Raw genomic sequence first — 27,468 nt, 5'->3', positions numbered from 1 at the left:
AGCCCATATATAACAGAATTGTACCATTCTGCTAGCAGTGTCTCCCACATTTCTTACCTGATAATTTCCTTTCTTGTGCCTTGCTAGAAACCTTCCTCCAATTTGATTCATTATTAGTTAACATTACTCTTAGTTTACCTGTCAGCAAATTATGACAAATCATCATTTCCTCCCCTTCTAATTAGCCAAATAATTCCTACGTCACTGGTAGGACCAACATGTTGGCCTTAAGGGTTAGCAGAGGAGTGGACATAGAGCTTTGCTAACACTAATTTCAATTACTATGAAAAAAGTTTATTTTTTCCATTAAATAAAGTGATATAAATCATTATCTAATGACTTGTTCCTCACCATTTGAACAGAAACCTAGTACTTTTAAGATCTAGCAGTGAGCTACTTGTTACCAGTACCAAAATGTTCAATCCCTGAATGATGTCAAGGTGTAACAGAACTAAGACACCATTAAACTGTAGAGCTAGTTCATCTGCCTTTACTGTGGATCCAAAAAGAAATGTGATACGTTTGTGCTTTTCCAGGGCCTGTATTGTCAGACCTTTACATTAAACTCACTAAATCTCCATAAATCTGTGGTACACTTTCACTTGCTCTCTAGAATTTGATGTTAACTGGCTCCAACAAATGCCTGCATTTATTGACACTAATTGGTTCTAGCAAAACAGGACACTAATTGCCGCTGGCTAGCCAATATTTTAAAAATCCATTATTATTTTATTTTGTATTAAAGTTTTTTTTTCTGTCTTGAAATATCTAGGTTGGATTCTGTATTAGGTTTGTTGGTCCTTGGAGAGGCTGCCAAATTAAACTTGTCCTGCTTGAAGGTTTTAATGGATCTAGTGAGAGATTTTATTTCAAGCTCTGTGTCTCTTCAGAAGCAGGTAACAGCAGTACTAATTTAGATGTAGCAAGAAAATGTGTTTGTTGCAAACACTAAATTGGATAGAAGCAAAGCATTTATTTTCTTTACTATTTAAAACTGCAAGTCATGCTATTCTAAGTACAGTATTTTGAGATGGGGATAGAATGAGCAGACCAGTTATTTCAATAGAACAAACATCTGGAAGAGTAACTTTCCTATTCTTTAACCGCTATGCATGTCTGGTGAATAATTATTTCCTCTACTATACTACGCATTCACTTCTGGGGCATTAATGTGACTAAATATGACATTAGATTATAGTATATGACTTTGCTCCTATTGTATACTATACAGTTCTTTTGTTAGAACTTGGATTTTGTCACAGACTCTCTAGGTATTTGATGGAAGTTTTATATTTCTATTAACAGAAAGACAACTGCATGAAAAATCTATCATCCTGGCGCTGGGAAATAGGCTACATATACACCACTGTGCTCAGAGACATTTGTTTAAGTGGTATTACCTCAGATTTACAAAAGACAGCTTTTCTTGGGTTCTGTGATTGTACAAAACCACCTAAGCATCCAGAAGAATTAAGTGGAGCAAGTTTTGTTGACCTTTTGCACTACAGTCCTTCACATGATCCACATGACTGTAAGTACCAAATAAGAACACCCTCCCCCTTCTACCCCCCCCCCCAGATAGTCCTGCCAATTTTAGAAATATGGTAAGCACATGAAAAAGTTCAGCTACAGAAAACTCAGTTTGGTGCCCCGTCTTCACTTCCCTGACTGTTTGGGGATAATTTGCTGCTTATTATTTGCCCTAAGGTGTTCTACTTAATATAGGTAATATAAGAATCCAGGTGTACTAACTATATTGTATTTACATTGTAATTATTCTGAGTCATGTATTCTTAGATGAATAAGTGGTTGTTACAGGTATCAATGAACAAAAGCAAAGCACAACTGCACGGTAACTTCAATGTAACTACATGGTAAATTACAGTACACAGTATACTATTCCTGGCTCTTCCAATAGCCTGCTGCATGACCTTAGGCAAGTCACTTAAACTTCCTTGCTTCAGTTTCACTGTCTGTAAAACAAAGGTAATAATACTGACCTCCATTTGTAAAGTGCTTTGAGATCGACTGATGAAAATTGCTCAGTATAAAAGAGCTAAGTATTATTATTCTTATCTGTGACCAAGATATTAAATGAATAATGAATAAGAAACGAGAAACAGAAGCTCCTCTCTCTTTGTGTAAACTCTCAAAATTACCCATTACCAATTCTTTAACACCTTTAATTTATTTTACACTGAAAACATGGCACAGGGTGCAGAAAAGATTAATATATAGTAAAACCTCTCTCTTTCTACCAACATCAGTTTAATATAAAATCTGGACATCTAAATATGTGGACACATGACTCATATGTGCACACAAGTGATTGCATGATTGTGTTTGCAAATATCATGATTGCATACACAGTTATACCATAGTTACATACAAACTGGATAAAGATAGAAATGGCTGGTCACCTAATTATCCTTGAAATGTGCAATTGCAGGATTAGTGTCTGCAAATGGAGGACTTGCACACACTGTCATGGAAGCACTATTGCATATGCATATTATGTGCACATATCTGGGCTAAATACTTGCGTTTTTAGCCTAGTACATATGGTAGATTGGAGTGATTATATTTCAAGGAAATAAAGGACAGGTTAATAGAAGAATACAGGATAAAACTTGTTTTTACGGGACAGCACTTCATGATATTGTATTCATGGACCAAAAAATCATATAGTACTGTAATATTGTGTGACCCCTTTGCATTATTATTACTTTAAAACATGCTTTTCATCTTATCAGATGCTTCTTAGTAGTTGTCCTGAATTTACAATAACTCAGATAGCATCTGTTGCTATTAGAAGTTTTAACTACCCAGAGAATGCTATGTCCATGACAGATGCCAATGAAATCCGAATGAGTATAAATATTTTAATTTTCAACTCTAAAAATTAATCTTCTTCATTCCTCCTACCACCACTTTTCTGTCACTACTGTACTACTCCATTTATACCTTATGCATAGTACACAGATATGCATTTATTGCAGGTAAATGATCATCTCCCTCTTTTTAACCCCCTTTCAAAGTTACTTGCTCAGATCAATCAAAAGGCTTTGTATGGCTCTTTTTGTGTCTCCTCTTAGGAAAGGTAGTAGTCCTCTGACTCCTTTTGTCATGGCTTTCAGAATCCATTCTCCTTTTCTTTTTGTCAGATATGCTCAGGGAAAAAATGCATTACACAAAAAGCCTATTATTAACCATAGTATTTCTCTAATAGTCCTATGCATCCTAAATGATCTTCCCACATAGCAATGTTGGTGACATCTGTCATAAAAATAAAGCCAAATATATGTATTTTTCATTTTGGAGACATTCTAAAAAGCCTCACCACTTTTACTTGTCAGGCTTTAAAAAACATTATAAAAATTAACTTCTTAACAGCACATCTAACCTGGATACATAAAACTTCACTGTTTTTTTCCCCCTGATTTCCCTTTGAGACTATAAGAAATGCACTGAACTCAGGGGACTGAGGAAAGAGGGATACAAGAGAGATCTGTTACAACCGCTGCCTCTCTAATGCCTTTCTGGTATGTTGGGCTGTATCATCACAACACACCAATCACTGCTGGTGCCATTAAGGAACTTCCATGTATGTTTCGTTCCATAGGGAAGTCCCAGAGCTGGGTGAGATTTGGAATTAGGAACCAGCCTGAATTCAGCAAAGACACAAGAGTTCAAAAGATGGGGGGAGTCAGGGTCAAGGCTTGTATTGGAAAGGAGTGAGAAACTGGCCTGGCCTGGCCTGGAGAATCCAATGGTTTTGGATTCAATTTTGGGGGAAACTAGAGGTATAGATTTTTTGAAGGCTATATCGGGGGAGGAGGGAAGAGAGAGGAAGGTTAAATCAGTTGAACCAAGCAAAACATGTAAAGCATTCAGATACTACAGAGAAGGGCATGATAAGGAAGCCTAGGTAGATAGAAAAATAGATTTTAGAAGGTTCAGGAACAGTGTTGTGGTTTGAACCACTTCTTATTTGATAAGAACTAACTGACCATCTGTAGTGTTCACATCCCATGAATAATTTAGGCAAAAATGGGCATTGAAGGACAGTGAAACCTGAGGACTAACTGACTGAACCCACTTACCTGGAAACAGGCAGATGGACTGTGGTTAAGAAAAGTGCCATGGAATTGTTAATGAACATACATTGTCAGAATATGGGCTTTACATCTCTTCCAAAAATAAATAAATAAATGAATAGGATACTCACTATAGCACCCTACCAATAATCACACAGTGTTAGGGCATTGTTTGAGTGTTCATTCAGGGCAAAGAGTGACATCTACTGAATGTCTTACAGCTGCTGGGTTTTTCCCTAGAGGTCTCCTATCAAAATAATGACCACCTCGGGCTCTGCTTAGCTGGTTAGACATGATGAGATGGTATTCCAAGGCTCTCCATATAAACACAGTATATACACACATACATCTGTAGATTTATTGCTTACCATGGGACTGAGATACTGGGCCTGTCAGAGTTCCCAACACAGGGCACAATGCCTGTTTTACCACTTTGTTGAAAAGCTGAGCCTTCAAATTTTTCCTGAGCTGGCATGGAGCAACATTATCTGGATCTGAACACCCTTTGGTAGCTCACAAAATAACTGAAGATGATAGGCCTCCCATCCATCATCACTGTCTCATCAATCATAGCAACAATTGCAGAGCTCTTGTGAAGTGGTTATTAAACTCTAGCTTTGAGAGCCTGTCCTCTGCATTTACACCAGGATTTCTACATAGAGACTCCTGAAGGCTAAAATCATGATCAAGGGAAGATATAAAAACCAGAGAAAAGTGTCACATTGATTTCTGAAAGTAAAAGAGTAGACCTTTTCGAAAGTTATACATTCCTACATCTTAGTTTCTCTTGGGGATAAAAATCACTGGGGAAGGAGCATGCTAAAATCAAATCACATATTTTTTTTCTCTCTCTTCTTTTGGACACTGTTAACTCAGAACATTGTGATTGGGTTTTTTCTTCTCTGGTTATAAAATGGGTTTGCACTTTTAGGAAATTAAGGTAGAATATAAAGATTTATCTTAAGTCAGTGTAAATCTTCAAAACATACTACTATGTTCCTTCACCACAGAAGACAGATCCTCAGGAAGAGATACAAACAACAGCAATGAGAAAAAGGCAAGCTAAAAATAGTCACCTTGTGGTAATAGACATAACATAGCCCTAGAACAGGTATGTCTCCAGGATACAGAAGCCTATTACTGCATGTACAGTCTACTTGTATTTTAATATACACATTACATATACAGGACTATTGACCCACTTGATTTCCCCCTAGTTAAAATTTTCCAACTTGGTATGGCCAACTACACATTCCAGGACCCTGCCAACAACCTCAAGCAATAAGACTATACACCTATTCAATCTAGTGGGAGCCATCCCAAGGGGAGATACATATAGTAATCTCAATAGATGTAGAATTAAAACTCATTATAAATATCTATGGCAGTGATTCTCAACTTTTTTCATACTATGTTATAAACAGAAAAAAATTTCAGTAGCCCTCCTCCCATAAGTTACAGCAGCATCTCCCATTTCACTAGTCAGAAAGTGAGGGTGATAGCAACTCTCTGTGATTTAAGGCCAAATTCTGAAATCCTTACACAGTTTTCATTTAAGTCTTACTTGGACAAACTCCTATTCAAGTCAGTGGGAAGTCTCTTTCTGTATCCAGTCCAGTATTTCTGATGCTGCTGGGAAATCACACAATTGGTTACCATCAAGAAGGCAGCTCTGTTCTAGCCTAGCCCAGTTCTCAGCTTGTGTAGGTAAAGGGATGCCTCAACACATTAGCTTCACTACAGCAGCTCTCTCTTCACCACCTCGGTTCTTCAAATCTTAGCTAGCCATTTCTCTGCTAGATTATGCTGGGACTCATTTCTTGTCTCCTCCTCTCTCCTGCACCATCCTCCAGAAGCAGCAGGACCCCTGCTAACAAACCCCTCCCTCCATCTGGGGGACTTCATTGCCATCCTGATGAAAGTGGCTTTGCCTGGTCTGCTTCCACACTGTGCATGCAGTTGGCCCCTATATCTCACACTGCTCATGGCTTGGTGTTAATCCACTCTGTCCAGGAAGGACCCACTCAGCAAGACTGCCAACAAAGATGGAGCTGGGTAGGCTCTGCTCCTCCTGGGTGTGTCTTTTTTCCATGTTCCCCGTGTGTTCCTTGGCCCCACTTTTGGCAGCCCCATAGAAGATTTCATTGGAACAACTAGCAATGCTTATGGCCAGAAGAGGTATTTTCCTAGTCTGTTGTTCTCAGCTCAAGTGCTGACATTCATATGGGCATCATTATCTATTCCAGCTAAGGATTGCAGTCAGTCCAGCTGTATGTCATTTGTTTCAGTCAGCACATGAATGTTTTATAAATATTCATAACTGCTGATTGTGTGAGGACAGGTATATGAATACTGCCACAAATCGTGGACTTGAGTTCAGCTGTCCAGTTATAAGTATTCCTCTGAGCCAACTTGTCTTCCTGGAAAATCACAGGAGTCCACAAGTGAAGAAACAGAGACCAACCAAATCAAAATATATAGGAAAAAAAAAGTATGCCAACCCAATCACTTGTCTGCTCTTGACTGCCTGGCATGCTCCCCTCAACACAACAAGAATTTGTTTGGGGGTCAGTTGGTGAAATATTTTGTTTTGATAATGGCAATTTTGAGAGAATTTTTTAGACTTAAGAAGTATGTAGTCTTGTATGAAATGCAGCTACCCTTAAAATCCCTGTGGCTGCATTTTCTTTCAGCAATGGTGTCAGAATTAAATAACAAATGTCTAGGAAAATATTGATCTGAATTTTGCAACACTGAGTTTCACTGCCTATACCACAGCAATTTGCTATCTTTCCTGTACAGTTCAAACATTTGCTAAAACTATTAATCACTGTTGTATATAATTAGGTAGTGTCAGTACTCTCCTAGGTGCTTTACAGAAATGTGGGAAGACAAACTCCCTGCCCCAAGCGTTTGCATTCTGAATAGGCAATATATAATTGCATGGGGGATAGGATGGGATTTAACAAAAACCCGTATTTAACTAGTCAAGCACAGAACACATCAGGTTAATTCCATGATTTAATATATATTTATTTATCTCTGCAGGGTGGAGTGGAGATTACAGGCCTTTTGATAATTTAAAAACTTGGCAGCAGTTTACAAGTTGGGTGCCTAAAGTTAGGCTTCTAAATCCATACTTAAGTGCCCAAATAAGTGGCCTGATTTTCAGAAGTGCTATTTTGAGGGTTTAGATGCTGTTCCTCTATATAGGACTACATTACATTGAGTGTTTCACACACAGAGTAAATTCCTGCACCAGGATAAAATCCACAGCTCCCGCTTCACTCCCTGTTGCTTTATCTCCTGGACCATTCCACTTTTTCTAATTGCATACTAGGATTTTTTCCTATAATGTTTATGTAAAAATACCTCTAGAAAGTTTTTAAGTGACAAAGTTAACACTTGCTGAAGTTAGCACAACTGTCTTTCAGGAAGGCATAGAGAAAAATCAATTGCCATTTTGCCTGTGCTCATGTTATATCAGAAGGCAGCAGAATTTATGAACACTGATTAAGACTTCAGCCTCTCTCGTTTTCAGAGAGGTCAGTGTGTGGGAAAAATGTGTCTCATTTAAAATTTACTTGATATAGTAATTGTCTTGACTCTTGCATTAGAATTGCATTGGGGTGATACAGCTGTTGCTGAATTACCACTGACATTTTTGTTTTCAGTGCATGCTAAATTAACAATACACTGAAAGACTAGAAAATGGAATAACCAGAAAACTCAGAATGGTTCTTTTCAGGTCCCTTGAATGGCAAATCTTTCTCTCTCTCTTTCTTTCTGTTAGGGACTTCTGCTGCTGGGGCTTTATGCATTTTTGCCAGAATATTCATTTGGTTAGCTGTCAGGAGCAGATTTCCTTTCAATATATTTAAAGCAACATTTTTGATAGCTGCCACTAGGTCATCCAAAGCAGAACAGAAGAGTGCCTTGTGATGCTGCAGGGGATCTGGATGAGTAGTTTTATAACAGTCAGGTTTCTCAGCAAATGTCTAGACATGATTATTAGATTGCAGTCCACTTTTTATGACAGTTCTAACATATTGCCATCTGTCTTTATAAACAGAATTTCTCTCTCTCTATATATATTTTGCATTAACTGTGTGCCATTTGGGTGCAATAAGTTCTCACAAATATTCTTCTTTGAGAAGACTGCAGCAGAGTTTAAATCAACAAGTGAAGAGCCATATGGCTCACTTGTTAAATCATCAATGGCTTTTAAAAAGGAATTGTGACTTGCCGGAGTTTAGTTTGCTGGATGCTTTTATTATTTGTAATTTATCTTGTGACTTTTAGAGCAAACCATATTCAGACTGATGATTCTTCTATTGTGCTGGTAATATATTGTTCCGCATTGAACAAAGATTTAGAGCTTGTAAAGAGAGATGGTTTGTGCAAAACACTTATCTTTTATGAAAGTGAGATATATTGATAGTGAATGCTACATAATTGCTATATTTTCACCATTGTATTTTGCTATTAATTATCATCTTTATGGTAGCACCTACAGTCTGCACATACTCAGGAAGTCACAGCCTCCTATCCTGCAAATTGATCTGACCGGGGGGTGGGGAGGGGGGAGAAGACTTCTGTTCCTTGAATATCCCCATTGACTTCAAGGTACACATTATATACTTTGACAAAAATGGTTAAATACACATCAGCTATACTCAGCAGCCCCAAGCTATCCATTATTAGTTGGTCGAAGCTCTATTTCTGATTGAATACTCTTTGGCTAATGTATTATTCAACAGATATTGGTGAAATTAGACTAATATATTTACAAATATGTTTTCTGTGATTTTCTCCACCTCTGATGCTTGTAGCTAAATATATTTATTTATACAGCAATCATACTCAAAAAGTTTCTTCCACTCTCAGGGATATTTCTGCTTTCAGTTGATTTCCCAGCTAAGAACTGGAATGTCTCTGAAAGCAGCAGAATCTTTCCAAATGGAGGAAACTTAAGTGCAACTGCTGTAATTGTGTGTGTGCATACCATTTGTATGTGTGCAGTATATATGTGCAATTTGAATTCCCAGAGAAAACTCAGTTGTAGTTAGCAAATTAATAATTGAAATGTCTGGACAGTCAGAGCTAAGGTTAAACTTACCATAAAGTATATAAATCCATAGCTAATGTACCCAAACTACTAAACTTTGTCCCTTTGACAATCCCAGCCTCTCATCTATCCTTCTTTTTAACTTTTATAGCTGCTTTGAAGATGTGATGTTGGATCACATCCAAAAACTACAGTTTATATTCTCATGGAGTACCCTCCACCAATTTGGAGAGAACTGCCAAAAATAGTCCACTGGCTCCCATTCATTTCAGGATTCCATTTACAAATTTACTTCCTTAATTTTAAAACCTTCCATGGAGTTGATCCAGCCTCTTCATAGACCTTTTTGTTCTCAAGTCCCTGCTCCACACCCTCTTTAAATCTTGTACTTGACCAGTTTGTTCCTTCATGCAATCTGCCCACCTTGGGCAGGGGAGCCTTTGCTGCAATTTCTGCCATCTGGAACAACCTTCCTGTAGCTCTCTGGTCATACTAGTATTCTTTCTGGTTGAAAATCTTTTGTAAACACACATGCTGCCTTTTCCTTTGCCTAAATTTCTTAATTTCTCTCATGCCCCATGTTCATTTATTAATTTTAACATGGTTACAATGTGTAAAGCCTTTTGGGATAGTTTGTATGAAAGACTCTCTACAAAACAAAATTGGATTGTATATAGGTCCTGCATGGTGTCATTTATTTATTCTTATGGTTTGCATGATCTCTTTTTCATCTAATTAATTTTCCAGTGTTTGTTTTGTGCTCTCTCCCTATAATTATCAGTCACCATGATTTTTGGTTCTCTGTATATCTTGTATTTGCTTTAGTGCAATATTATTTACACATTCACCTTATAATTCATGGTTGAAAGAACAGATTCAGTGAATACTTTGTTTACAAGGCATTGGCTACTAAATGTCCTCTATAGCTTTGGTTTCAGATCCACTTTTGAAGGTCTTCAGTGCAACTACTTAAGGTCTTACTGGACTGGAGTAATTCAGACAATATGGATTTGTGTCTCCTCACTGTTTTTGAAGTGCATTAGTTGCACCTCAGCCCCTAACACTTTCTGCTTGAGGCCTCTGGGCCAAGTTCTGCTCTTAGTTACACTGACTCACTGTTTTGTGCCTGTTGTTATCCAGGCTGACTTATCAGTTATGAACCTGATTTACAAGATTCTAGATATCATTTGTGCTAGTTTTAAATTCTCTGAGGCTAACCTTGAAGCTGCAGATCTCCATGATGGTAACAAATTGGGTAACAGAGCTGTCCCCTAGCAATTAATAATCCTCAAACTGCAAACAACTCATGACTTGCTTTTGGGAACTCTGACCACAAGTACATGTGAAGGGATATAGTGCCCAAAACAAATGATTACCTTCAAAAATAGGAAATACAGTAGTGTTTGCTGGAACTGATCAATGATTTAATAATACCATTTGCATATACATTCATTCATTCTTATAATTTTATGTTTTTTTGTATTGGTAGACCTGAATGTTTTGTGGTCTAGTGTCCAAAAGATTCAGAATAATACTTTTATTTCCAATAGCTTCAAGCTATGCATATTTTATGTTTGTAAGACACAGCCTACAATAGTGTGGGTTTGTTCCAGAGTTCATGCTACATTAATCTCAGTTCTAACAAGGGCATCTCTTATTTAACATTTACAAATCTGAATATTTTGTGCACAGTTCCCCTAAAAACACTCCAGTCCTCTTCCTTAAGTTCACTAGGAATACACAGTGGCACTGGCTTCTATAAAAAATGGTCTCAGCTTTTGATACGGCAAGGTGCTCAGCACCATCTGCCAGTTGCTAAGCCTTCTGAGCTCTTGTTTACTTCAAAGGGAATTAAACATGCTACTGAGCACCTTTCAGGAGGTACTCAGCATACTGCAGGACCAGGCTGCTAGATAGCAAGTGAGCATTACCTCATTATTTGAAATGTCCCTTAGGGTATGTCTACACTACAAGACTATTTCGAATCAACTTAAGTCGAATTTGTGGAATCGACCTTATGAAGTCGAATTTGTGTATCCACACTAAAAACACTAATTCGACTGTGTGAGTCCACAGTAACGGGGCCAGCGTCGAATTTGGAAGCGGTGCACTGTGGGAAGCTATCCCACAGTTCCCGCACTCCCCGCTGCCCACTGGAATTATGGGATTTCCCCCCAATGCATGCTGGGGGAAAAATGTGTCGAGGGTGGTTTTGGGTAACTGTCATCATTGAACCGTCAATCACGCCCTCCCTCCCTCCCCGAAAGTGCCTACGGGCAATCTGTTCGTGCACTTTTCTGCTCAGTGACAGCGCGGGCGCCACAGCACTGCGACCACAGAGCCATGCAGCAGAGGAATCTGTATCCGTCCTCCCCCGCCGCAAGGCCACATAGCCCCCGCACACAGAGTCCCAAAAAGGAGGGATGGCAGGCTCCGTTGAAACAACCAGTCCGGCACTGCGGACCGCTCTGGGAGCAGGAGCCTGTCATTCCTCGAGTTTAGAGGCGGTCTTTACATCACCGCACACCCTACCCAGCACAGTCTGCGTGCCAGTTTCAACCCTTTAACGCAAAGTCATCAATAAAGAAACCTTTGTAAAGTCACAGTGGACCACGTTTATTTTTAAACATGTGTTGGAAGTGGGGGAAGCGGGGTGGACGGGGTATGTAACTGCAGATGCTAGTCAACAATAACTTGGTAAAGAAACAGGGGCAGGTTCAGCTTCTCTGTAAAGAAACTGAACAGTCACAGGTCACGCTGCTCGCTGGTACTTGAAGAGTTCCTTGTCGCTGTGCAAGGCGCCTGCACAGAGCTTCACGAGCCAGGGCATTAGCGGGTAGGCTGGGTCCCCGAGAATCACTATAGGCATCTGCACATCCCCAAGAGTTATTTTGTGGTCCGGGAAGAAACTACCTTCCTGCAGGCGTCTAAACAGACGAGATTTCCTGAAAACACGCGCGTCATGAACCTTGTCCGGCCACCCGACGTTGATGTTGGTAAAACGTCCCCCATGGTCCACCAGTGCTCGCAGCACCATTGAAAAGTAGCCCGATTTCTCAGCAGCTGACTGTGGAAGAGGTGGACGATAAAGTGCGAGGAGTTGACAACGGCCATAACTGCCGTGGGCTCCGTGCTCGCAGTGCTGTGGCGCCCACGCTGTCACTGAGCAGAAAAGTGCACGAACAGATTGCCCGCAGGCGCTTTCGGGGAGGGAGGGAGGGCGTGATTGACGGTTCAATGATGACAGTTACCCAAAACCACCCTCGACACATTTTTTCCCCCAGCATGCATTGGGGGGAAATCCCAGAATTCCAATGGGCAGCGGGGAGTGCGGGAACTGTGGGATAGCTTCCCACAGTGCACCGCTTCCAAATTTGACGCTGGCCCCGTTACTGTGGACTCACACAGTCGAATTAGTGTTTTTAGTGTGGATACACAAATTCGACTTCATAAGGTTGATTCCACAAATTCGACTTAAGTTGATTCGAAATAGTCTTGTAGTGTAGACATACCCTAATTTAACTTGTTTGGTTCCTTTGAAACTTTAAATGCTTTTATGCTTATCTGAAGTCTCCCACCTTCTGTTCCAAAAAGAAAAGGGAACGGCAGTATTTTTTCATAAGAGCTGAACAATAGTGCACTGAGATCAAATCATTTTGCAAGTCTGGAATACTGTAATGGAGACTTATTTCCATTAACAGGCTTAGGCATCTTAACTTGACACTTAATACCTCCCACTCCAATTTCCCCTCCTTTCCCAGACCCCCAATCCCGCCCCCCCACACAGAGTCGTCTTAGTCAGACTCACATATGCCAAAAAAATCCGTGAACTAAAAGATTTGATTATTCTGTTCCAAAATCAAGTATCCCCTGTAGGATGGCTGAATTCACTAAGCCAAGCTCTCTGCAACACTTCCCACAAAAACCTAAAACATGCTTTTCTGTAGTATATTAACTCTGCATTTAATAAAGCGTTTCTGTTTCTTTTTCTCTTCCTAAAATAGATTCATCTGATACCAAAATTGTTACATGTACCACATGCTAAAATATAATTATTTGCAGGTGAAGAACTATTCTGGGTTATTCGCTATGGTGTTGTTTACAATCTGGTTGTGATGTGCAATGAACTCTGTGGGGATGTGAGTCGAGAAGGCTTAAGGAATGCAGTATGGAAAGCTTTACAGAAACAAAAGAATAATGAAAAGGATAGCCGAGTCCTGGAAGCCATAAGAGTAGCTGAGGTATGTATAAAATCTAAGTAACTGGAACAGACCTTCACTCCAGCCGGTCACCAGTGTAACATAATCTAAATGTTTATTTTTAGAGTGAAAAAAAAACGAGGATGCCTTTAATTAAAGGAACAATCTCTGAGCCATGACTAGTAGCAAGCACATTGGTTAGTGGTATTGGTCTCCAGAGCCTACTTTGATATTTGTCAGAATGTGGAGGTACTTTAATTTAAAATCGGTTTTAAAGGGTTACTGTTTAGGTAAAAATTGACTTATTTTAAGTTTGATACAGCAAAGAATATATTTTGGCTTCTAAATCCCTTAATATTTCGATTGTTTTTTTTATACCACGTTATTCAAACAAACCAAAAATAGTGAATGAGTTTCTCTTTTTGGTTTACTGGTCAGCAGTTAACTATTATCAGTGATCTTTACAGTCTTCCCGATGTTGCTGGTGGCTGATGGCTAGGCAGGAATAAGAGACTGCTATGCAACCTTTTGCTCAGATGGAAAGAATCATTGTGTTTTCTAAGGTCCAATCCAGCTCCCATGGCAATCAGTGTTAAAACTGCTATTGATCTCAACAGTTTGGGATTATTTATTATGTGAACTACATTATTGCCTAGAGTCCCCAGCTGAGATCAGGTCCCCATTGTGCTAGGTACTGTAAAAACAAATAGTAAGAGGCAGTCCCTGCCTCAAAGAGTCTACACTTCAAGTAGACAAGAGAAACAAAGGGTGAGAGAAAGGGCATATTATCCCCATTTTACAGATGTGGAACATAGACACCGAGATAAAATGACTTGCCCAAGATCACACAGGAGGGTCTGTGGGAGGGTCAGAAATGGTACCCAGGACCTTGAATCCCAATCAAATGCTTTTATCACAAGACTGTACCTTTTTAAAAACAATCCCAGACATCAGTGCTCACTAGACAATATCTCGGAGTTGTGTAACATTTCAAGGGGCACCAGGTAGGGTTATCGCCTATAGACATCATTGTTAACTCTATCCACTGAGCCTTTGAAAGTAGCTCTTCAGAGTTAATGAAGGAAGGAAATCAGGGGACTTAACAGGGAGCAAAAGGAGAAAAAAAACTCTTCTAAATGCCGATGCTGATATTTTATTTAACTTAATGAAAACAGATGCTTTCATTCTGTAACTTCTTAAACTGTCAGCTATATTTGTCTATATCTCAGAGCAGAACATTAAACTGGAAACAGTGTCTGTCAATACCTACAGGGTCTAGCCTGCCACATTTTCTCCACAGAATAGAAGTAGGTAAAAGGGTAACATCACTGGAACTTAAGAATTTGGCAATTATTGTTTTAAGTGTGCTTCAGAGGATGAGTTCTTTGAATGTAGACTCCATTCTTCATAAAATAGAAACAGAATTACAGAAGTGGGACAAGTTATAGTTAAGACAGGTAAGGAAGATAAATGTGCGGAAAATGGTGCCTGCAGAAAAGTTAAATTATGTATTAAATTCTCTGCCCAGTCCTATTATCTTAGGAAATTAGATAAGAATGTCTGATTTATTTAACTGGGATGAAAATAGGCCTAGGAGATTAAGTATTGAAATCTTTGATAGCCTAGAGAACACAAGGGGATTTGTCAGCTATTCACTAGATATTCTTGGACATTTGCCTTTGCCCAACAGAATTAAGGCATGTTGTTTACCTTTTCCTGCACAAGTGCATGTGGAGTGAGGGGATGGAGGTGGGAGAGGGGAGGAGGAATGCTCAGACTAGCACTCCTTGAATGCTGGTGGCAGGTAGTTTCACACCCAGCAGCAACCCACAACGATAAGGAGCATGATGAACTGGGCTTGAGGCACGGCTATGGCCCCTCCCATTTCTAGCATCAAGCATCTAGACTAACATCTGGAAGCAGGTGCAAAGAGAGGATAGTGGTGTATGGGAGGGAATATATAATGTACCTTTTACCAGCAGGAATAAGGATCATTATCCCACATGCTTCCTCCAGTGTTCTGAGATCCTCTCAGCAAAAACTACAGAACACTTCCATTCAGCTCCTACAGGTACATCTACTCACAGCACTCACCCTGGGATCAAGGCTATAGTATGTTCCTTAAGTTAACTAGCACCTCAGCACAAATAGAGATAAAAAAGGTACATTTTGTCTCCTTCTCTACTTCAGTTCCAGTGAATCACATTACATGATAATTGATAATCTAGTTAGCTTGAATGGCCTACCTGTATGTGTACAGAAGATCTCCTGTGGACCATGCTTAGAGGTGTGGCAAACTTTGCCTAAAGAGGAATAATACAATCTTTATTAATTAAATTCAGATATGGTGTGAACAGGTGCGACTTCTTTTGAAGTCAACGGGCAATGTTCATGCCTACACTAAATTTTTGTCCTTATAGGAAGAAAATAGTTTCTCTAGGAATAATATTTTCCAGCCTTGCCAGGAATCACAATAGGATTTCAGTTAGAAACTTTGAAAATGGAAATAATTTCCCCACGTAATACATATACAGGTAGAAATAGATACAGATTGTACTGTTGCAGTGAAATGAATTTACATGTGTGCTTTAAGGTTATTGCAAAATAATGAAAAATTTAACTTGCTAAAACAAAGTATCTGTTCGTAGCCCATTAAGAGTGTGTTTTCCTAGACTTATGACCTCCGCATCTTTAAGCAGATTGCAGTAGCTGCTTTCAAAGTACTTGAGTTGCTTCCAGGATACAGTGGAATTGCTTTTCAGATTGTGGTAGATGCGCATTTGCCATCCAAGCCCACATCATGAGAACTGCAAAATTGTCTACCACCACCAGTGCTGCCTTCCTCCAAATAGATCAGTCACAGGCATTAAAACCACATAGAGGATCAGCAAGAGGGGAAAGGAGAAGCAATCAGTTCACAACTTCCTATTACCAAAGGGCATCTTTCTAAATTTAAAATAAGAACTCCCTGAACTTTCCTTCGATCCCAGCTCTACCACTGGCCTGATGGGTGATGTCACTGCTCTGTGCCTCAGTTTCCCTATCTATAAAATAATGACAATTCTACTGACCTCTGTTGTAAAGCACTTTGAGATCTAATGATGAAAAGTGCTATATAGGAGCTAGGCATTGTTATTATTTAAAAGAAGCGATTTAGTAGCATGCTGCTGAGTAGGTATAGGGTCCTGCTGTATCGTAAAAAAATATAGCAGGTTACTGGTAACACTCAGTAGCTAATACTGCACTGAATTAGTAGAAAGGAGACATACCAACCAGACTATTGTCTTAAGAGAATAGATTCACTAGGGAAGAGAACAACAAGACCATCCAGTTTCTCCCTGAAAAAATTGTCTCATGTAGAATGAATTTGTAACATACCTTCTAAATTGCATGTTTACTGTTAGGGTGCTGACTGCACTTTGGTGTCCCTATAGGAGAGCTTTTGTAATATCTATAGACAAATACTAAGGCATCATGCTGCACGCCTAACCACCATTGGGGTCCGTATGCCATGCCTCATATTTTGACTTGGCAGAATTCAGTTTTTATTTTTTTATAATTTCAACAGATAAATTGATAAAAATAAAAATTAATATTAATTTCACAGTTGGACAAAATTGTGGGGTCAGGCAACAGAAGGTCAGACAATTGTTTAATGACAGTAGAGACAGACTCAAAAAGTTAAAGCTTTATATCCATCAAAACCACAAATTGTCAACCTTACACATAAAAATATACAAAGTTAATATCCTTAAATCAAACTCTACAGTTCTCAAGCAGATTTTTATACTTTGCCTATCTGTGAACTTCAGTAATCAATGGAAATTTGTTGGTATGTGTGTAGATAGCAAAATCGAAGTTTATTGACATTTACTGATAATCTAATCCTTCCAAGCCTACTCATACTGCATTTTGTCTGTTTCTAGATGGCTTCAATTAACCATTTTTCTGATTAATACACTCCAGAAAAAAAAATCATGAATGCTTTGGGGGAGTGGCCCTATCACACATGTAAGATTAACTAGATACGTAAATTCTGGCACTTATGTCAGCTATAAATGGGACTCAACAGCTCACAAGGAATTTCATCGGACTCTGTTGTTGATACAGTATTAGTGATCCTGAACATAGCCCTGTATGCAAAGCTCAGTATCAGAATTTCTTGGATGCTTTATTTCACTTGTTAGCATTGTGTAGTTTGTTCCATTACTATATTATGCATATTACATGTGTCGATTTCACTGATTTTTTTAATGTTTTCAGTTGCTTCTCTTTTGCGACATGAAAATATTAATAGGTTTCCAAAAAGTGTTTTCAAAACTCCACTAAATTAAGGCTTAGGCTACGTCTACACTACCACTTTTGTCAGTATAACTTGTCACTCATTTATACTGTGAATAAGCCATCCCCTAAGTGACGTAAGTTACTCGGACCTTAGCGCCAGTCGCTACGTCAGCGGGGGAGCAGTGCAGTGTAGTCATAGCCTTAGATTCATGTGTCACCATATCTCCTTTTTCCTTTCAGACCCCACAGAAGTCTCTCAGCATGGTGCAGTGTATACACAGGGGTAAGGGTGAAGACTGGGTTTGAATAGATGTGCTGGAGGCAGAGAGAATGCATGTAGAATCACAGAAGTGTAGGACTGGAAGGGACCTCAGTAGGTCATCTAGTCCAGTCCTCTGCACTGAGGCAGGACTATGTATTATCTAGACCATCTCTGACATGCTTTTGTCTAGTCTGTTCTTAAAAACCTCCAGTGATGGAAATGCCCCAACCTCCCTAGGTAATTTGTTCCAGTGCTTAACTACCTTTACAGTTAGGAAGTTTTTCCTAATTTCTAACCTAAATCTCCCTTGCTGCCATTTAAGCCCATTAAGTCTTGTCCTGTCCTCAGTGGATAAGGAGGACAATTTATTGCCCTTGTCTTTATAACAACCTTTTCCATAATTGAAGAGTGTTATCAGTGTGTCCTCTCTATTCTCCTACACCCTAGTCTTTTCCAGAGAAAACAAATTCAATTTTTTCAATCTTCCCTCATAGGTCATGTTTTCTAGATGTTTAATTTTTGTTGCTCTCCTCTGGACTTTCTCCAATTTGTCCACATCTTTCCTAAAGTGTGGTGCCTTAGTTGAGGCCTTATCAGTCTTGAGCAGAGCAGAAGAATTACTTCTCATGTCTTGCTTACAACACTCCTGCTAATGCATCCCAGAATGATTTTTGCTCTTTTTTTTCTTTTTTCAACAGTGTTATATTATTGCTCCATAGCTTTTGATCCACTATAACCCCAGGATCCTTTGTTGCAGTACTCCTTCCCAGGCAGTCATTTCCCAGTTGTATCCATGCAGCTGATTATTCCTTCCTAAGTGTAGTACTTTGCATTTGTCCTTATTGAATTCCATCCTGTTTAATTCAGAACATTTCTCCAGTTTGTCAAGATCATTTTGAATTCTAACCCTGTCCTCCAAAGTGCTTGCGACCCCTCCCAGCTCAGTATCATCTGCATGATTTAAAAGTTTACTCTCTCTGCTATTATCCAAATCATTTATGAATATATTGAATAGAACCGGACTGAGGACAGAACCCTGAGGGATTTCACTTGAGATGCCCTTCCAGCTCGATTGTGAACCATTGATAACTATTCTCCCTGTGCCCCCACACAAATGCAGCCCCAAGGGGCTCCCTGGCAGCATGATTCAAAGGGAGAAAGCATGTCAGGAAGCCAAATGGACTACTGGGTCCAGAGATAGTGCAGAGACACAGTGTCTTTTTGTGGATGGCCCTGATCACCTGAATATACCCAGGTGTGGGAGTGGGGTCCACAGCCTTTTCCACGAAGGAGCAAATGCTGCAACCTCACCTCCCCCAACCATAGGATACTTTGTTACAGTGGGAGGATCTTTGTGGAGGGATGCTCATAGAATTCAGGAGGGGTGATCTGGGCCCAAATGCCTATGTACACAATAGCTGCCTTTAGGTGCAATGGTGAGAGTGTTTTCTTTGCTTGAAACACTACCCTGTTCAAGCTGGCAAAGTAATGAAGTTGGTTGCAGAGACAAAAGCAAGTTCACAAGTTCATGGAAGGTGAAAGAACTGAACACACAACTGTTTAACTTTGTGCACTGAATGCACTTCCTGAGTGGTCCTGAACTTCCACTCAGCATGGGTGTGCTCAATAGCTAAATGGATTCTTGCCTCTCAGCATGCTAAAGTATACATCTTTACCAGACATCTCAGCATAAAACAACTTTTCAATGGTCTCTCCACCACAACCATGTTCAAAAGGCTGATACCTGCTCTGTATAATTTTTAGAGCTAGGAGAGACAGGCATTGAAATTATGTTACCCCAAGTAATTAGATTTTGCAGATATTATGCTATGATAATGTAACATTTCAGTGTTACTTTGATTAATGTGTCAGAAGACTTTTTTCAGATAACTCTGGCATTCCATTTTATACCATTTCCCCCCTTTCTCTTTTGTAGCTGATATTTCTGATTTCTTCTATCAGAAACAGCAGCCTAAAGAGTTTACTGAGTAGTACTATAGTGCTCTAGGCTGCTAGCGAACTGTGGGAGGAAAAAACCTCTCTCTGATGGTTTATTCCTATCAGTTCTTAAGAGAACAACAGTGGTGCTCTTTTCAAGTGCTGTCATCTACCCTTCCTTTCTTGGGGCTAGGTTTGTGCAACACTTACTCACGCTGATGAGTACTTATTCACATGAGTAGTCTCTCAAAATAGTGGCATAGGGAACAGTGACCCTGGGATGCTATCCAAACTCTCAAAACAATTAGATGCACACAGCACCTTCTACACAGATGCTCTGGAGTGCAGAGAGAGTGTAGTTACGCCAGGCAGAGCTCACTCACATTATTTAGTGCAGGGACTGTGATATAGTGGATGCAAAAGGTAGCAATGCCTGGGGAGAGCTTTGCATGACAGCAGCGTAATCACGCATCCTGGGCAGTAGTCCTCACTCCAGTTGAGGGACTCACCATAGAAAGTATACCCAGAGCGGTTAAGGATAAAGGAAGAATACAAAGGCAAGTGTCACAGAGGGATGGTACAAGGAAGTCCATGGCAGCTACAAAATCATTCTGTCCATTGCAGTGAGGCAAATCCACTCCCTCAAGCATCTCACTTTTCAAAGTGTAGCTTACCCTGACTTGTCATATCAGAGACATGGACAGTGTCCTCAATATGACAAATGCCAGGGTTCATACTCCAGCTGTAGATTTTACTATTCCTTCTGTAAGTATTAACAACAATGGATGGAAGCACTCCAGCATATACAGACAAGGTGTTGTGCTTGATGCAGTTTTTGGTCAATGTGATGTGATTCCCTTTGTTTTCACCAACAATTCCATGCAGGACAGACTGAGGAATGGCAGTGCAGAAGGAATCCTGCTTTCTCACAAGAGGAAGTGTATGCCATGCTATGCAGATGTGGGGGAATATGGTGGGGATTTGTATAGTCATCCTTATTTCTTGCTGAGATGATCTGTCACCATTTAACTATCCCCGTGACTGTACCATAACTGATCCCAGTGGTGTTCCTCAAACAGTGATGGCCCTGACTCTCACAAGTAGGCATAGCACCAGGCTGTGGCCAGTAAAATGCTTAAATAGTTCAATAAGCAGCTCCTGCAATTTTCCCCCCTCTTAGCCTGTAGCACTGCTAATGCTAATACCAAACAAATAAACTGCCACCCACTGGCTTGCAGTGAGTGCGCACACACACACACACACACTGACACTAACATGGCTGATCACAGTAAGGCAGCTGGTGTGAAGCAGTCACCTGCTGTAGTCACTCTGAGGTGCAGTTTTGGGTGCACACTGCTGGGGCTGCACTAGCCCTTTGGGATACAGAGACTCCCTTTGAAAATTATCTGGTGGATAAGTTTCCACAGGCACACTCCTATTATCCCCTTCTGGCAGGTGCAACCCACCAGTGTCTGAGTTGCCTGTTATTACTAGTGGAAGTGGCTGATTTAGCACTTGGTTACAGATCTGGGTACACCAGTTTGACACTCTATATCTCGGGGGGAGTGCACTGTAACTCCCATATTCCTCATTTATATATAATTGTGACCTTGCATATAAAGCATGCCATGTAAGGTATCGGGGGAAGGTTATGATCTGCTGAAAGTCACTGTTTTATCTAAATATGTATATAATTAGTGCATGGGAAGTTATGAGATTGTGTTGTATGGTTGTCAGTAAAACATGCTGTACATTGGGGACTCAACCAGATAATAGCTCCACAAAGACAACAGCAAGGAAAGTAACCAATGCCTGGGCAGGTATCAAACAACCATCAGCAGCCACTGTCCAGCAAGGGAGCTACAATTCAATGACTCAGCTGCATAAGACCACACCAGGGGCATTGCTCAACTTTGCCTGGGGACTCAGCAATGCCCACCAGACATGCCTGGACTTGTATTCTCCAAGCATATGGACTAAGGGTATAACACAGAACACCGTGGCCCCATGCTTTGCCTTTTCTCCTACCCCACTCCTTTGCTACAAGTAACAAGGACACTCAGAAGACTGAAGACTCCAATAGAGGAGACTGGCCCAGGTTTCAAGGGTGAAACCTGTTGTGACAGGTTCTTCCCCCCTTCAGGGTGCCACCTGGAACTGGGGTACCACTGAGCCCACCCAGCACATCAGCCTGGGTTCCCTTAACACTGTACTGTTATGCAGCATATCAAGCCCTTCCCCAGGCTTCAGACTGCACTTTACCAGTACACATACATGTAGAGACACATCCAGCTGCAACTATAGACACAGATGCTGAGATCAGCTCTGCATGGGAAGGCTCAGCTAAGGAACAGCCCAGTTACTCAAGTGCACCCCCACTCTGGAGTGTAAACCCAAAATTATACCATCTTGAACTGCACACCGAACTGTACAGCATAAGCTCAAGAAATTCTCCCTCTCTCTCAATGTGGAGAGGAATATACACAGCTTTTTGCCCTTAGTTATGATTTCCAGACACACTGGTTTTAGATAAAACAAATGAAAGTTTATTAACTACAAAGATAGATGTTAAGTGATTATAAGGAATAGCAAACAGATCAAAGCAGATTAACTAGCAAATAAAACAAATATGTAATCTAAGCTTAATATACTAAAGAAACTGGTTATAAGTAGCAAATTCTCACCTTACATGTTGTTTTAGGCAGACTGCAGAGAGTCTTGAAGGCAAGCTGCATTTGCTTTCAGCTTAAAAGTCTAGATATATCTTTCACAGACAGCCCTTTAGCCTGGGCTCAGCACTTCTCCCCAGTCGTGTCTTTTTGTTCTCAGGTGTTTCCAGCAGTTCTCTCTTGGGTGGGGAGTCAATGAAAAATGAAACATGATGATGTCACTCCTCTGCTTTAAATAGTTTTTGCATATGGCGGGAATCCTTTGTCTCCCAGTTTGATTCCCACGCCCAGTCAGTGGAAAAAACACTAGTATTATCATGGAGTTCAGTATGTCTCTACATTATGACTGGAGCCAGCCACGCCACCGTGCAACACAGAGCACCGGGTCAGGCCCCAGCTCTGCAGCTGCACTGCCCCAGGAGCTCACAGCCCCACTGCCCAGAGCATTGCGCTGGCGGTGGAGTGAGCTGAGGCTTCATGGGAGGGGGAACAGCAGGGGAGGAGCTGGGTGCTAGCCTCCCGGGGCAGGAGCTCAGGGGCTGGGCAGGAGGTTCCCACAGGCTGGAGGTGGCCCATAGGCTATATTTTGCCCACCTCTGATCTAGAAGTTGCCCAGTCTAATAGGGTTGAGAATTTAGACTGTGTGCTTATATTTTCTTTTGGTAACCACACTGACTGTTTGCCTATCACTTATAATCAATAAACTTGTTTTACTGTTTATCTTCACCAGTGAGTTTGCCTGAAGTGCCTGGTAAATCTGCTCTGGTTTACAAAGGCTAGCCCTATGGCCACTTTCCATTGATGAAGTGGCGAACCAATTAAATTTGCACTGCTAGTCTTGAGCAGTGCAAGACAATATATTCCTGAGGTACAGTGCTGGGAGGTGGGGGGATTTGGCTGGTGCCTTTCTCTATGTGATTCATGAGTGGCTCTGGGAGCATTCGTGCAACCTAGCTGGGTGTGGGGCTCCACATGCAGTTGTGCTGAGTGATAACAGCACCTGGAGGCAGGGGCGGCTCTAGGCACCAGCGGGCCAAGCGCCCGCTTGGGGCGGCATCCTGGGGAGGGCGTCATTTGGCTCCGGTGGAGCTCCCGCCGGCATGCCTGCGGCAGGTCCACTGGAGCCCGGGACGAGCGGACCTGCCGCAGTCATGCCTGCGGCGGCTCCCGTCTTCCCGCGGCTCCGGTTGAGCTCCCGCAGGCATGACTGCGGCAGGTCCGCTCGTCCCGGGCTCCGGTGGACCTGCCGCAGGCATGCCGGCGGGAGCTCAACCGGAGCCAAATACCGCCCTCCCCAGGATGCCGGAGCCGCGGGAAGAGGGGACCCGCCGCGGGACTGGGGAAGGGCGGCGCAGCGCTCCGCGCTGCTTGGGGCAGCCTACTTTGTAGAGCCGCCCCTGCCTGGAGGCTTTGTGAGCGATAAGCCCAGGCTAGAGAATTAAGGGCACAGCTGTGCCACAGTTCCAGGCTGCACCCCAGGGATCCTGTCACATCAGATGTCTCCAACCTCTCATAAGATCCCAGTTTCACGCCAGTGAAATTGGTATCATGCTATGGACATGCGTTTGCTAACAAGACCCAAACATGTGCATTGTTACTCACAGTCCAAAAATAATAAATGCAGATATTTACAGAGAAGCAGAAACAGAGCCCTAAACTCTGAGGCCTTCATTTGGCAAATCAATAATCCAGACTAAATTGTGACCCTAATGTATGAGAGGAAAATAGAAAATTGCCACATACACACACTAGCATAATAAGCAAATGTTAATTGATGTACTTTGATTGTGATAGTTCCTGGGAGATTTGCAATGAGCAAGGCTTTACTGTATGGGCAATTCTACAGCATATGCTGGAACATCTAGGAAGAGTCATCATTTCTAAGTACTTTCTACCATCTGCTAGAAAAACTGAAATATTGAAAGGTTTTTTCCTCCACTTTCTCTCTGACTCCTCATATATACAGCTGACTTCATTCTTGCCATTTATGACCCATTAATATTTTGCATAGTTCCCTTTTATAAAAGTTGGTCTTTTATATATTTTTTGCTGCTGAATTATATTATAGTAATGGGCACAGAAAGAACAAAATATAAATAACTTTCCAGACTGAGAGAGCCAGCCTCATGGATTCATTGCCTTACACCCTCATTTTGTGCTGTAGTTCAAGGATAGAAAGTGCTATTTACTGAAACAGATGTCAGTCATTTAAAGTTTCCTCCTAAAAAGTCAGAGGCCTCCAGCTTTAGCTGTGCCTAATAGCTACTGGTGCAACTTTGGGCAGGGCATTTGTGGGTTCTCTCCTCACTCCTCTTGCCACCTGGGGGCAATTTGATCCTTGGCATAGATTAGGAAAACCCCACAGCTGCTCTAGACTAACAACAACTTTCAGTAGCTACAAAGGGCCATCCACCTTGATGGAGAAAAGCTGTACTCTAGTTATGCCCCATTTCCCCCTCCAACCCAATAATCACCCTGGTTCCTCTTTGCTGGGGACTGCTGGGAGGATGGCACGGAAAGTATCTATGCCACTGTGGACACCCTAACAGTGGGAGAAGATCCAGGTGCTTTCTAGTCCCTTCACACCACAGGAATGGCACAAAGGAACTGGCTTGGAGCTGAGGGTTATGGCCACAGACAGTTCTGAATTAGCTTACATCACTCTCTAGCAACTCTCTTTGGTCATCACAAAGTGCAGCATTGATAGGTTCTAAGGGGAGTTAAGTCTAGGTCTCCTATGCCAGAAGAGGGTTGTTGTAACTATACTGGGCCTTTCAGAAGGGGAGACAGAGTTTGGTAACGGCTCCATGAAGGACTTGGAAAAACTACCAACGTGAACAAAAATATTTGTTTTAGTTTTAAAAACAGCAGATTACCACTTATCTTGTCATGTAGAAATCACCTTCAGGGAAAGGGTGAATCACTGTCAGAGAGACTAATGTAATATGTTGACCCTAAAGCAAGAGGTTGCATATTAGTTCCACTGTGAACATGGGGGAAAATCTACAGTGGCTCTGTTGCCACAGGCTCGAATCCAGAGGCTTACTTATTTTTTTCCATATACCCAAAAGAAATAAAAGGTGTGACTGACAGTGAACACATTCTCTATTCACTAGGGAAAGCAAGCTCATGTGTAGTTGTTCCATGTTCACAGTTCTTCTACTGAGGAGAGACAAGGGTTCATAAAGTGTCAAAAAAATGAAGAGCTATAGTATTTTTCCCATTTCTGTGTTAAAGACAGCCAAAACAATTTTAATTACATTTGTACACAGGCAAATTTGATGGGAAATTGTATGCCGAGTCTGTGCATAGAATGAATATTTACAACTCAGTTATAAATGCTTGAGGAAAATAAAAACAAAACCAGGATTTATAATGGAAATGCTGTCACTAGATAGTTATGGCTGTGTCACTAGCAGAAGCTGCTATAAAAAAATTAAAAGGTTTAGGAACTGAAGTAAAATGAAGTAACAAGTTGTACAGTTACTAACTCTTAATTGTTTAAATGTACCTACATAATGACATTAATAAATGTTACCCAAAAATCAGACTTCAGTAATGCTAAGAAGTATGATGGAATGAAGAAAGCTTTTTTTGTATCAATGTCAATCTGTTTACCATTACAAGGTTTGAGAGGCATATAAAATGAAGTCTGACTGGTAAAGGGCTACACAAAGATTTATAACATTCAGTAAATAGTTTCTCATTGGTATTTTAAAACAGAATAGACAGGATGCAACATCCTATTTACTTTCAAGAACGAGCAATTATATTATGAACATAAAAAAGTGACTGATTATAACATTGTGTGACATTTTGAAGCTAACAGCTTCAATGGTTATAACCAGATTCTGACGAAGAAAAATATGCCTTATGGGCATCTCTAAGTTAAAACATCCTCAGAGAAGAAAAGTAATTAAAAACAGTCAAGGACCTCACCAAAACAAAACAACAGGAACAGAAACATAATACTAGTGGGTTTTGGTTGTTACTATTAAAATATAAAAAATTAAGATCAAACAAAAAAAAGTCATTCCTCTCCCAAAAACTGTGTCGAATTTGTATGCAGTATTTTTGTAGCTATGTCAGTCCCAGAACATTAGAGAGACAAGGAGAGTGAGGTAATATCTTTCATTGAACCAACTTTTGTTGGCAAGAGAAACAAGCTGAGCCAATAAAAAATATTACCTCACCCACCCTGTCTCTGTTCAGAGTTTGTAATTTATCTCTTGTATAGCTAATATCCTTCTGGATTGAGGGATAGTTTCAGATATTCAATAAAAACAGTTATATCTATCAGCACAGCAGTATATTGGCACACACAATGTCCCATTCAAAGTTTCTGAAACTGAGTGCACATATTTTTCATGTGCCTCTATCTGCATATATAAAACTAAATTAGCAATAATTGGAAATGAATATTTTACATGTGTATGTCATGTACTCAAATTCTGTTTTACTTTGTGTGCACAAAACTACCTGTTTTCATCCTCTACTGCACATGCAGTTTGAGGCCATATTTCAAACCATGCCCCCAAAAGTTTATAGAATGCCTGTTTGTAAGATTGGAGAGTTATTGAAAATGCCTTCACAAGGCTCTGTAAAAAAGATTTCTAATTGCAAAAAAGAAAAAAGATATAGAAAGGTGAGATTTAAACTGGTATAAAAAGTAAAGCTAAGAAGTGCCTATTAATGTTTCCAAAGAGGGAAAGAAAGTAGAAGTTCTTATTTTCATCATTTTGTTCTATAAACGTAAGCAAATAATCTATAGTATACCTTTTATTTCCCTTACCTCACCCCATATACTGACTCAAAGGAGAAGCACTGAATCAAAGTGAACCATGGAAAACAGAAAAACGCTACATGCCTTATTTATAATTCTCTCTGTAGATAGATTATATCCCAGATCATTTTTGCCATTACCTTGTTTCTAGCAGTTTATTGTGGTAGG

At 40.5% G+C, this 27,468-nt stretch overlaps 1 protein-coding gene across 8 annotated transcripts in view; it reads left to right on the top strand.

The window, feature by feature from the left end:
- Nucleotides 1-27,468, top strand: part of TMEM232 (transmembrane protein 232) — a 126,486-nt gene that overhangs the window by 62,674 nt on the left and 36,344 nt on the right. For all 8 annotated transcript variants that reach the window (XR_005600725.1, XR_005600727.1, XM_039545510.1 and 5 more), the window contains 3 exons: nt 773-896; nt 1,306-1,531; nt 13,228-13,406. Coding sequence is in view for 6 of the 8 variants with exons in the window: in XM_039545510.1 (XP_039401444.1) it covers nt 773-896; nt 1,306-1,531; nt 13,228-13,406 (529 nt within the window). In the remaining 2 variants the exon portion in view is untranslated. The remainder of the gene's footprint in view (nt 1-772; nt 897-1,305; nt 1,532-13,227; nt 13,407-27,468) is intronic.

The sequence above is a fragment of the Mauremys reevesii genome, linkage group 6 (assembly GCF_016161935.1).
Source record: "Mauremys reevesii isolate NIE-2019 linkage group 6, ASM1616193v1, whole genome shotgun sequence".
NCBI classification, from domain to species: Eukaryota; Metazoa; Chordata; order Testudines; family Geoemydidae; genus Mauremys; species Mauremys reevesii.
Note: the sequence above shows the minus strand (reverse complement) of the source record. Positions and strands in the feature narration are given on the sequence as shown.